Genomic DNA, 12,483 nt, shown 5'->3' with positions numbered 1-12,483 from the left:
GGTTGTATGTAGCTAGAAAATCTGATTAAATACTTTCCATGTAAGCATTGGAGGTGATCAGTTTTTAAGGTTTAAAACAACCTGTTGATTTAGCTGTTACTCAGAAGTATTTGTCCAAGATCTAAGGCAGAAAACTGGGCTTCCTCTAACAAATTTGACTTTCTCCGGTAGAAGATGAGCTGATCTTAATATTTAAAATCTGGGAGAAAAATTCCACGACCTCTTTTGCTAAAGAACATCCATGTGATAAAGCTAAAATAACCCTGGTATTAGAAGTGCTGATGCCAATGTGGGTCATTTTGACAGAACTTGGCTAGGAATCAAATATACATGCCAGCAAGCCTCAGTTCCAGCTCCTGGTGGCAAGGTTGTAATGAGTAGCTAGGCATAGTAAACTTCTAATCTAGCAGAACTACAGTGACACTCTAGCCACAGCCTTAGAGTTGAGCTCTTAATCATCTTATTACACTGAGCTATTAGTCTGTGTAACTTTCTTCTGTTAGAGCAAAACACAAATGTGTTACTTTCAAACTGAATTTCAACACTGCATTTCTGCATTTTGTGATAGTATTTTTTCTTTATACATCAACCTAGGAAGGGCCACAAACTATGTATTTCATATTTTCAATGCATAGTTTCTGTTTAATTCTCGGTGAACTTGCTTTTTGGGAGGTTATGCTCATCTCTCACAGGCATATGAACAGTTTTCATGTAGACATCTACCATTTTTACATAACTTGATCACAACAGCTTGAAAGAAAAGCAATATAACAAAGTATCCAATGCACAATCAGAGGGTATCTGAAATTAACAACTCTAAATAATGACTTAACCTGGTAAGGGTGAACATCATGGAGAAATGCAACAGAAAGATGTTCTACTTACCTAGCAAGGTACATTTCCAGCCCACACCATCCCTTCTGCAAGTCCTATTTCCAAAAACATATGGGTTCATTTGCCTTTAATGGCAATGTGGGAGACTCCCAGCAGAACACAACTAAATCACCATCAGCCTTTCTTCCTAGCACCAAGTTATACTCCATAACCCCTCCCTGTGACTGGTTTAGTCACCAACACAGAACTAAAAGTTTGCAAAGATATTGTTTAAGACTTTGCCTGAATAGCTGCTTTGTTAGATAAAGCCTGTCAAATTGTAATTGGTTTGAGGAATGTTGATAAGGGTTTTTTTGCCCAAGTTAAAAAAAACCCCAAAACATGAATATAGTCTTCTGTTAGTAATGTGTTTAAGTGTACTTTCTTTCAAGCATTTCTCCCCACACCCATTTTGTTCACATCCACTGTAATTTTTTTCCACTGTATAAACTGTCAAACTTAAGTGTAGCACTTAAAATTGTGTAGGGGGTAAAACCCAGGAACTTTTCTGTTAATTTTTCTAAATTAATAGCAAGCATAATTTTAATGCATTTTGTATCCTATTCTGGATTTAACTAAATTTGTATTTGGGTGCTAAGTAGGTGACAATGGGACAGCATGATGTGTGGTATGAAACAGTGTGTAGATTATGTTGAGAACTTTCAAGGTTGCCACTTGCTGTGCTGCACTACCAAGCCAGTATTTTAACAGGGATTGTTATTTGTATCTTGCAGGTTAAGCTTGGAATACAGGCTTTTGGAAGGGAAAGGAGTAAAAGGCAGTGGTAAGGCTAATTCCATTTCAAGCCACAGCTACCCAGGAAATGATCCACGTCATCGCCCATTCCTGTGCTTTTACTACTATGATCTAAGAACAATTCACAAAAAAAATGTTAGCACCCTGAGATAATTTGGCAAATGCTTTTCTGCCTATGTCAGCTATTGTTCCAACAGACAACCTGCAGAGGCTCTGCTTAGCTGAAATGAAAAAAGCTCTAGAGAAGAACAGTTACTGAAAACCTGATTAATTTACAGCTTCTCACGTGTCCTAAGAGACTGGCTACAGACCCAAAAGGTTTATGGGACATGAATGAAAGTTACTTCACCTGGGAGATGACAGGTGGAAAACGATGACTAAAGACCTACCAAGCCAGATGAGCAATGCCCTGGATGCTAAATAGGGAGATAGTGAAATTCACAAGAATTCTGAATTGTAGCCATTTGACTCACATGGAAACCATTAGAGCTGTGTTCTTGTTGAACCAGGGGAAGCCCTAGGTAAGCACATTACAGATGACTCAGAGGAGTTGGCTCTGGACTGAAGCAATTTCTAAACGACAGAGATGCCAAAGACAACCCTATCATCAAATGCCATAAGTTGAGCTTTGGATGAAATACAGAATAAACAGGAAAAATTATGTTTCCACTTTAATTAAGATGGTATTCAGGCTCACCCTAATTAGTTATTTTTAGTAATTTCCTTTAACTCTTGCCATTAAACCATTCAACTTATTAAGAACCACAGAACATCACAGATCTAAATGACTGCCTAACAGCTGCAAGCAGTTCATTAGGTACCTACAATCAAGCTTTTCTCCCAAAGGAAGAAGGCATCAGTAACTACCCTTCCATAAATCCAGGTTTCTCTTCCTCTCTCAAAACAGTAGCAAATTACTCACATATTAAAATCCACTGAGAGCTTACCCTTCCCAGGACAGCACCTCCTCTATATGCATCAAGGGACTGTTACACAAAGAAGTCAAACATAGCTTTTTTCAGAAATGCTGATTTTGTTAAATATTAGCAAAGCTCTATGGCATCTTTATGCTATTACTAAAGAAAAGAGTGTCTTGAACCAAAAAACACATGGCTATTATTGTGACATCCTAATCACTATGTCCTTAATACTACTAGGCAGATCATCACTTAGGGAAAGTGACAATGTCCCTGTGAACATATTTTTTGCCTTATCTGATCATTTGCCTTAACCACCCTGTGATTGCTTTATGCTACACCCTGCAATTATTTTCTGGTATTCTCTACCTGCATTTCTATTCCCAAATTTTATAATATATTAAATAATTACTTCATGTCACTGTATAAATAGAGCACCCAACCAAAATTAATGAGCTATAGAATACTTTTTGCTATCCCAACTAAACATGGATGGTTTGAAATTTCAATAACTATAAAAACAAATATATGCAGCTCACAAAATGACCAGTTTTTTGAAGAAGACCTAGGTAGTTATGCTTCAAAATTCAGAGCTAATGAAAGCTGATAGAGACCATCTTCCCATTAGTCAGAAAATTCATGAACATAAACAGGGCTTCATAACCACACAGGTGAGTCAAGCTCCTTAAACAACAGTAATCAACATGAGTGGATAAAGAAGGGAAATGAAGAATGACCGAAGTCTAGTATTTCATTTTCAAAAAAGGCTTTTAATATAAATCTGAATACAAAAATAACCAAAACACCCTACAGTCATCAAAAGAAATCCTCAAGGTTTTCTCTTATTAGTTCCCTGACAGTTTGGCAAGCGCTTGTTTTCTCTGTTCTGCAGTCATATACTCACAGGCTTCCAAAATATTTACTATAATTAAAGTCTGTTGAACTGTTTTTGCTTTTACCCATATTCTTCCATTCATTCCCAGCACCAGTTCAAATGGGTACAATTGTGACAATTCTTGAATTATTTCACATTTGGGAGCCAAGAGCCTGTAAACAAGAGCAAAAACAAAAAGGTCAGAGGAAGGAGTGATCACACTTACAGACACCACGTTACTATTGACCAGTAGCTCCAGCAGTGCTGCTATTATGGGAGCTATTTAAGAAACAGTGAAAGATTATAAAGTTGCATATACATCCAAAACAACAATACAGTATCAGATTTTAAGGCTCCTGTCATATAAAATAGATGCACCTAAAAAGATTGTAAATTTAGTTTTTTTCTCATTAGATTCAGAAGCAACCCCGGACTAGTTTAACGTGAATTGATACTTTTACAACCATTCTATGAGTTAATAAATTCTAAAAGTACACTAGTTTGACCAAATGACATTTTTGAAATGCTACTTATTTGACACCCCAGAGGTGTCTTTCAAAACAGGACTTCCCTTCTACTTTAGGAAACAGTATTAACAGCAATAAACAAACTACTTCATTTTTATTAGATGACAGCATACTAAATACTTTAACATGTCTAGGATTAAATCAAGACTGAACAAGTATTGAAAAAACTAAAATAATACCAGGATTTAGCAGTTTACTTGCAATATGCTGTTATTTTTTTACTTGCATATAGACAAAATTTGGAAAACAGAATGGCTGCGAAAAGCTTTTGTATCAGTTCACACTGACTTCTGATAGGACCTATAAATCAGACAATGACAGGAATGAAAAAGCTGCTCTGCACTGCCAGATTGCTTATCCAAAGAATGACAAAACAAACAAAAAACTCCACCCAAAAAGCAACAACAAAGTTTGACTATTGTTTATCCATATAACCTGGTACTCTTTGACAGTCACAAAAAAATCCTGTATTTACGTCAGCATAAGCAACTCCAAAGTTCACAATACATTTAAAAGCTTACGAAACAGTTCCTGGACTAATGTGTCAATTTTAAACTAAAATCCTACATTTTTTAAATCTGTATCTTTATCTCAGTTGTTTTTTTTTGGAAGTCAGAAAATAATGTGTACTGATGTGCAAGGATCCCTTTAATCAGCTGTCAGCCAAACATGCACTTCTACTACCCCATGACACACAAAAAGGACAACAAGCATTGCCAAGTTTTAAACTCCAAGGTAAAATGTACATACCTGAAACACCATCCTGAAGGCTTGACTTCCCCAAGTCACTACTTTTATTTTCCATACTGCCTTGGCAACCAAATTGTTTTTTTTAAACAGGTGATGCAATACCACACAAAAGAGCTTGTAAGTCTCTTAAGAGGAAAAATAAACTTTCCTTCTAGATCAAGCCATACTCTATTCAGTAAATCTGGTTTCAAAGCACTACAAGAATCACACAGGTTGGTTTACCAAATTGCCCACGCCACTCAGAAGAAACAGCTGTGTGAATCTTACACGTGAAAGTGACTACTTACATTTTTAGTACTTACTTTCTTATTAGACCCAAGGAAACTTTAAAGAGGAAGCCATCTTGTCCAATTATTCCCATTCCACTTGACCTTCCACTACTGTCTATACAGACCATCTCTGGTTCCATGTCTTTATTCGCTACAACAAACTGACCATAAATAAGATCTCCCACCTAAACAAAACAGGGTCAAAGAACAAAGGTATAATCTCTTATAATGATTTAGTAGAACAACAACAAAAATATCACGCAGGCCTATTTGTTTTTTCTTTGCAGTTCCTTTTACATTCTGGCATTTCATCTGAGTGCAGAAATGGTGGCATGCATGTGCAGCACAACTATTCATAATAGTGCTGTTAAAAGAAGGCACACAACTGACGTTTTCTACCAGCATCTCATGTTTTAAAACCCTAGCATCAGAGTGGCCTATCAGGTGCACCTTACTCATGAACTGCATCTGCTCCTGGCAGCACTAGGAGCAAACTAAAACACGTGAGTGAAGTACTCAGCCAGCTGAGAGAGAGCAGAGAACGCTAGTTACAGTCCTCCTATGGCGCAAAACCCTCCCGAGGAGGACCAAGGCGAAACCATTACAACCAGACCTGCCCACCTCCTCTAACGTGAGCTTGTGAAAACACTTCCCCCTAAGAAAAGCTACTGAAACGCACCAAAAGCGCCACCAAAGGACGCAGCTAAAGCGCTGCCGCCAGCCAAGCAGGGCACCCACCTGCACGTTCGGCCTGTTCCTCTTCGTGGCGCCTTCGAAGGCCAGGTAGGACAGGGAGGCCGGCTCGCTGCCGCCCACGTCCAGCCTGAACACGTCCCCCGCTTTGGCCGTCACGATCCCTATGACGTGGTCGCCCTTCACCGGCACGTACTGCAGCGGGAGAGGCGGACAGAGGGTCAGGGGAGCGCTGGCGAGACGGAGGCTAACGCACAAACACACACGGACACCTGGGCCCCGCCGCGCCCCTACCCGCTTCTGCTGCGAGTCCACCCAGTAGGCGCCGCCGCCCCCGGGCCGGTGCCGCAGCAGCCCGCACTTGGTCACCAGCAGCCCGGCCCCGCTGCGCCGCAGCCCCGGCCCGCACAGCAGCCGCCCCTGCGGCGCTGTGCCCGCGCTCAGCCGCAGCCGCTCGCCCTCCGCGTCCTCGTCGTAGTGCGCGGGGAGCAGCAGCAGGTCCCCGGGCAGCACCACCTGCCCCACGAGGGCCTCGGCCGCCGTGCCGCGCTCCGCCGCCATGGCCGCGCCGGCGCACGGCCCCTCAGGCCGGGGCGGGCGGCTGCGCCTGCGGCCTGCGCGCGGCGTTCGCGGGGCGGCAGCGACACCCCCCGGCCGGAACGGCCCGGACCGCCACAGCCGCGCCCGCTGTCCCCGGGGCCGTCCGATCCCCGCGCTGCTGCTGCGGCTCCTCACCCCTCACGGCACCTCCGCCAGCTGCCTGTCCGTCAGGGAGGCAGCCCGCCTTCCATTTCTGCCGGGGAGCGGCCAAGATAATGTGAGTGCACTTCGGCGTCGGAATTAACAAACATAAGGAGGTAATTCTTCCAGCTGCAGTTTTTTGCAAGGTTTTTTAATACCCGATTAGAATTTGACAGTAGAACATACAGCTGGTCAAATTTGAGGTGAACATCAGCCGATGAGTTTTGCAGGGAGCAGAAAAAAAATCACATCAGTTGTGAAGGGAAACTGCTCACAGAGAGATAGCATTGAAACAGTCGGAAAGGATCACAGTGGTGATCTGGTCCATCCTCCCTGCTTAAGCAGGGTTGTCCTAGAGCACATTGCACAGAACTGCATCCAGACAGCTTTCAATATCTCTAGATAAAGAGATTCCACAACCTCTCTGGGCAATCTGTTCAGTGTGGGGTCTACTGCACAACGTAAAGAAGTTCTGCCTCCTGTTTAAATGGAACTTCCTATGCATCAGTTTCTGCCCATTCCATGGTGTCGTAGTGGTTGGCACCACAGAGCAGAGCTTGGCACCTCCCCTTTAAGTATTTATACATTATATATTAATGAGGCCCTCTTATCAATTATCTTTTCTCAAGGCTGAACAGGCTCAGCTCTCTCAGCCTTTCCTTTTAAGAGAGATGCCCAAGTCCCTTAATCATCTTCATAGCCCTCTGCTGGACCCGCTCCAGGATCTCTCTGTCACAGGGGGAGCCCAGACCTAGACACAGCACTCCAGGCAGAGCCTAAGCAGGGCTGAGCAGAGGGGCAGGATCACTTCCCTAGCGCTGCTGGCAATGCTCTTCCTAACGCACCCCGGATACCATCGACCTTCTCGGCCACAAGCGCACTGCTGCAAGACCTTGTTGTCCATCAGCCCCCCCAGGTCCTTCTCCACAGAGCTGCTCTCCAGCAGATCACCCCAGCTTCTCCCGGTGGTGGGGTTATTCCTCCCCAGGTGCAGGACCCTGCATTTGACATTACTGAATTTCAGGCTCTTCTCTGCCCATCCCTCCAGCCTGTCGAGGTCTCTCTCAAGGGCCTCTGTGGTCTCGGCCCCTCCTCCCGGTTTTGTGCCATCGGTGACCTCTCCAAGCAGGCCCCTCCGTCAGCTCCTGCGGCCGGCGCTGTTGCGGAGCAACCCCGCGCGTTCGGGGCCGGGCCGGGCGGCAGGAGCGGGGCGAGCCCGGGGCTGCCGTCCCGGGGCTCTGGGAGCGGCTGCCAGGAAGGAGCCGGAGCGGGGCTGCTCTGCGAGGGAAGGCGAGAGGCTACAGCGCATCCCGCGGCACCAGAAGCAGGGCAGGGACACCACGGGCTTCCGGGGACTCTCTCGGAGCGTGAGCCAGACGGCGTAACGAGCCAGGCCCTCCTAAGAATCCCAACACCCGCCACAGGGATGAGGAGCGGACCTGCCCTGCCCGGAGTGTAGGGGAAAGGGAGGGGCCCGGCCGGTGCTAAATGGAGCCCGGAGCGGAGGGCGCGGGCTGGAGCCGCTGTGAACGCTGATCATGGGACTGGATTGTGCTAAGTGCCCGGGTTCTCTGCCCTGGCAAGAATTCAGTCCCTTGACAGCAAAGAAAGGCTCGTGTTTACTTAAACTGGGCTGGTAAAGTGGGTGCACAGAGATCTGTGCCTTTCCTAATGGTGGAGTGAGTGCTTCAGCCCCTTGCCTTCCATGCATGTGTTAAAGATAGCTTTGGTAGTTTCAAACTAAAATTACCCCTTAATGGTCCTCAGAGCTACTTGCCTGTTCTTTGAGTACCTCTGTAGAAGTTTTCTACGTCCTGTTGTGGTTTTCAGGGTTTGGTTTTTTTTTCTTTGTTATCATGCAGACCTAGAATAGCAGCATGTTTCTAAATAGTTTATGAATTATACAAGTCCAAACAGTAAGGTGGAGTTTAAGCATCTTTTTCCTGCAGTGATTGTTATAACTGACCTGTCACTGGAGCTTTTAAGAACTAAACCACTGCCAAATAATTTGTATAAATTGCAAGCTTAGTAAAAAGTAAAGTCATAGTCAGGGACACTGACTATGTGTCACTGCACTTTAAGCAAGCATTCTTAAAGCCCCTAACTTAATTCTGATATTGATATCTAATATCTGTCTGTTTATTGTCAGTAGATTTGGATGGAGTCTCAGTATCTGAAACAATGCCTGGGAAGTTGCTTGAAGAAGGGACTGGCAGAGGTTGTAGAACATCGTCCAGCAGATCCAATAGAGTATCTTGCACACTGGATTTACAAATACAGAAGAAACTTAGATGAAGAAAAAAAGGTGGATCCAACTTAGGCAAAAAAAGATTGCTACAATATGGTTGATGCTATTTAATATATCTTTCATTTTAATGTTTAATTGATTCTATGTTACCTCTGAAATAGAGAATACTGGAGAGAGCTGAGCTGGAACAAGAACGGGTGGCAGCCCAAGCAGAAATTGAAAGGTTAAAAATCCAGGAAGAGCAGCAGAAACTTGAAGAGCAGCAGCAGGTTATTAATACTTAATAATAGATCATTCCAAGCAGCATATGGTGCTGTGGCATCTTGGAGCTCTATGTATACTTCTAATAGCTGTATAATGATTTTCATACAGGTGACATAAAGCAGGTATTTTAATCTCACTTTTCTGAGTAACTGAAGTTATTAGCACTTGGGTAGGAAAAGTTACATACTATGCAGTAAAATTTTATTAAAAAGTGGTGGCTTAAGTTAAGTTAAAAGGCAGCCAGTTTAGGAGTTATATGAGAAGTAAATGAAAATATTATTTGGGGTTATAATATAAAAAATAAATACAATAAATAATAATAATAAATACATAAAAATAAATACAATAAATAATAAAAAATTAAATCATATAAAAAATAAATATCTGTGTTTCTAGCCATTCTTTGTAAAGGAGTCATGTGAACCCAGGGTTGCCATGGTGATGTTGATGTAACCTGACTGGATTTTTTTGTATGGATGACTTCCACGATGTTAAAATCAAATGCTTAATTTTAAATTTATGCTGATCACATTAAGCCCAGCTCTAGTGTAAGATGCATTCATTTTAATTCACTTGCAGTTTTAAAATTTGGAGTTTAGTAATTTGCAAACCAAAAGTAATGTGCTAAAGGGTTTCATGAGTGATGTAAAATAGTAAATGAAAATAGAGATTGTGTCTAGAGGTAATTCACTGAGAATTAAATAAATCATTTCACCTAAGCTAGGGGAAAGATGTTGAACAATACTCACATTAGATGCATTTTTTTAACCTAACTCAGTTTTGTAGTCAAATACTGAGGTGAGTTTTGCATTTATGTACCAAAAAGGAATAGAAGATTATGACCATGTTTGTAACTGCTCACAAAATGCAAGAGCAAACAGTATTCTCTAAGGTTGTTGAATGTAAATACTTAGAGTATGCAGTTTCTGAAGTTTTGATGTAATAGGACTTATGTTCCCAATTAATAAACATTTCCTGTTAGATATTTCCAGTTGTAAATACTGGTTGCTGACAGACATGATTAATTTTAATGACATTGCTTGCCAAATTTTTCTACAGATTTGATTCTATATTGATTCCTCAGTGTGTTCTAGGTACTACACAAAGTATCAAAGAACCGAATCCAGAGGATAGGAGATAACTAATGCAAACTGGTAAAGAGCTTGTGTAATGACACAGTATCTGAAGTGTGTACACTAACTTCAGTTAACTGGTTTTTCTTCCTCTTGGTAGCAAAGCTTCTTTATCAAATACCTTTCTCAAACCTTTGAAAATGATGATGATGATACTGAAAGGACTTCCTTATTAGCGTAACACAGCAGTTATGTTTTATGCTTACTTTGTATTTATTATTTCAATATTAAATACATTGTAAACAATGTGGTGGAAAAGATCCGTGTGGGTTTTTTTTCTTTCTAATTTGTCCTTTTTTAAACTGATTTCAGGCTCAGTTGGAGAAAGAACGTGCAGAGTTGGAAGCACAGAAAAAGGAAGCTGAAATGCAGTTGCAGCAGGTAGATCAAGAGGTTTAAGCCAATGCTTAGTCGGTGGTTTGAAAATACCATTTATCAGCCATTTTTTCCAGATGCAGGCATCAATTGCAAAACACAAAGCAGAAGCCCACGGGTGTTGAATTAACACATAATTAAAGAAGCAGGAGTGTAGATAGGGGGGAATGGCTAACACGTGGCTTCTGCAGTCTGGGTTTTATACTGGAATTTTGGTCAGAATAGAGCATAAATTTACTCCAAAAATCCAGCATAAGTCAGCTTACCTGATGCTTCCACATTTCTTGATGATATTTATTAGAAAATTTTATAAAATAAGCATGTCTAATTTAAGTACCAAGACAGTAATATTTTACAGGGGGTTAGCACAAAATCCATTTACTGTACCTGGAAAAAGAGCTGTGGTTTGGAATTGCAGTGCATCTGGATTCTGCTATCTTAGTCGTGCATGGGAATTTATACTAACAGAACAGTGTGTATACAGATATCTGTGTTTATGGTCTTTTAATGCTGCTTCTGTAAAAACATACATGGATAATTGGTATGCTTATCTCCCTAAAGCTTTTAAAACTCTGTGGAGCACAGAGTATTTTAGAAATACCTAAGTTTTTAGATAACTCTGCTAAAATACTGACAAAACATAATTTTAAGAAGATGAACATATGAAAGTGACAAAAAATTATATGTAAAAACTTTAAATTGCTGTTAATTAAAAAAATATTTTAAAATAGGGCTAAGCATACCAAGACATATTCCCATACTACTAAACTTGTATAGCACTTATCTAAAGTGTTCTCTTTACATTAATACATAATGTCATTTTAACACACCTGAAATGTGATTTCCTGACATTTGAACTGAAAACTGCTTTTCTTTACCACATGAAAATGAACAGACAGTAGCTGAAGTTACAGATGGATCTGAGGAGCCAGATGAGAGTGAACCTGTAAGTGTTTAGAAAGAGATCATAAATGATTGATTCTTAAAAATTTGCTTTTCTGTGCTGACAACAGATTTATGAAAATATAACTTATGACTGTTCTTAGGGTCAGCTTTTCACAGGTGTTTTTTCCACTGAGGTATATCAGTTGTGTATGCAAGATCCCATATAGCCCCAATTTTCTGATAATTTTCTGATAATTACATATTTTATAATATTCTTGAGTCTTTGGGCATATTTTATGGGTTCTTTAATAAGAAAATTGTAAAACCAGAAGTGAAAATGAGTCTTAAGTGCCTGCTGCTTCCTATATGTGCCAAGTTTTCAAGCCTAAAGGTGTTAGATTACATTGGCTTTTGGGGATGTTATTTCAGGCTTTACAGTGACATGTTTGCTACAAATTGTGAACAGATAGATAAAATAAGACATATAGGCTTGTACTATTGATCCTGCCCTCAAAATCACAATGCATCATCCAAATTTGCTGGATTTTATAATAGAAGTCTGGTGATGGCCTTCATTGTATTGAATGGAAGAATACATGATTATACTGATTAATATCAACTTGTCTGTTATGGGCAGGTTTTACTATTTTCATTTTTACAAAGCTCAGTGAATGCTGGTAAGTGGTAGACTATTTTTATTGTTGTTTTCCAGGGTCAAACAGACCTCCCAACCGTAATAGAAGAAGAAGAAGAAGAAGAAGAAGAGGAAGAAGAAGAAGAAAAAGAAAATTAGAACTGACCTGACAGCAGTAAATATATTTTCTACTCATTACTTGGTATCCTGAAGTGTATTATCTTGATTTATGTATTTTATAAATATAAATGATTTACATAACTGTTTCTCTGGTGTCTGTTTTCAAGGTGTTTGTGTAAAGTCTGTTATTTTTGATACCTGTTCTTCCTTTTTGTTCTTAAAGCATTGTAGCTAGCATGGCTGACTTGCTGGAAGAAAATTGCAGCTGAAGTGAAAGCAGCAAATGTATTTTCTACTTATTGCATATTGAAGTAACATAATAAATAAAAATATAACGAAAGTGTCGATATGATTTGAGAATAGATGCTACAATATGATCATTTGAATCAATATTAAAAGAATAAAATATTACTGAAAATTATTA

General features: G+C 40.7%; 2 protein-coding genes across 3 annotated transcripts; one reads left to right on the top strand and one right to left on the bottom strand.

Moving 5' to 3' along the window:
• Positions 1–3,295: 3,295 nt before the first annotated feature.
• EXOSC3 (exosome component 3) lies at positions 3,296–6,224 on the bottom strand. The gene is made up of 4 exons (XM_036386224.1): positions 5,954–6,224; positions 5,705–5,854; positions 5,000–5,151; positions 3,296–3,593 (listed from the first exon to the last, which is right to left on the bottom strand). The coding sequence occupies exons 1-4, from the start codon at positions 6,218–6,220 to the stop codon at positions 3,392–3,394; spliced, it is 771 nt and encodes a 256-aa protein (XP_036242117.1). The 5' UTR covers positions 6,221–6,224; the 3' UTR covers positions 3,296–3,391.
• Positions 6,225–6,905: 681 nt separating this feature from the next.
• On the top strand, positions 6,906–12,483 carry DYDC1 (DPY30 domain containing 1). 2 transcript variants are annotated; one of them, XM_036386200.2, is made up of 6 exons: positions 6,917–7,767; positions 8,553–8,705; positions 8,810–8,917; positions 10,358–10,426; positions 11,316–11,366; positions 12,018–12,483. In XM_036386200.2, exons 1-6 carry the CDS (start codon positions 7,228–7,230, stop codon positions 12,096–12,098), a joined length of 1,002 nt encoding a protein of 333 aa, XP_036242093.1. In that variant the 5' UTR covers positions 6,917–7,227; the 3' UTR covers positions 12,099–12,483. The 2 variants fall into 2 exon arrangements, with proteins under 2 accessions (XP_036242094.1, XP_036242093.1); XM_036386201.2 differs by lacking the exon at positions 8,810–8,917 and having other exon boundaries at positions 6,906–7,767.

This window comes from Molothrus ater, chromosome 8 (genome assembly GCF_012460135.2).
Source record: "Molothrus ater isolate BHLD 08-10-18 breed brown headed cowbird chromosome 8, BPBGC_Mater_1.1, whole genome shotgun sequence".
NCBI classification, from domain to species: Eukaryota; Metazoa; Chordata; class Aves; order Passeriformes; family Icteridae; genus Molothrus; species Molothrus ater.
The sequence above is the reverse complement of the archived record's forward strand: the minus strand, read 5'-3'. Positions and strand labels throughout refer to the sequence as shown.

Excerpts from the sequence above, each read along its gene's own strand:
- EXOSC3 (XM_036386224.1), bottom strand. The coding sequence starts at position 6,220 with ATGGCGGCGGAGCGCGGCACGGCGGCCGAGGCCCTCGTGGGGCAGGTG. Across the intron at positions 5,855-5,953 it reads TGGACTCGCAGCAGAAGCGG|TACGTGCCGGTGAAGGGCGA; the intron begins GTAGGGGCGCGG and ends CTCCCGCTGCAG. Across the intron at positions 3,594-4,999 it reads TCCTTGGGTCTAATAAGAAA|GCTCTTGGCTCCCAAATGTG; the intron begins GTAAGTACTAAA and ends TCTTGTTTACAG.
- DYDC1 (XM_036386200.2), top strand. The coding sequence starts at position 7,228 with ATGCTCTTCCTAACGCACCCCGGATACCATCGACCTTCTCGGCCACAA. Across the intron at positions 8,706-8,809 it reads ACTTAGATGAAGAAAAAAAG|AGAATACTGGAGAGAGCTGA; the intron begins GTGGATCCAACT and ends CCTCTGAAATAG. Across the intron at positions 11,367-12,017 it reads AGCCAGATGAGAGTGAACCT|GGTCAAACAGACCTCCCAAC; the intron begins GTAAGTGTTTAG and ends GTTGTTTTCCAG.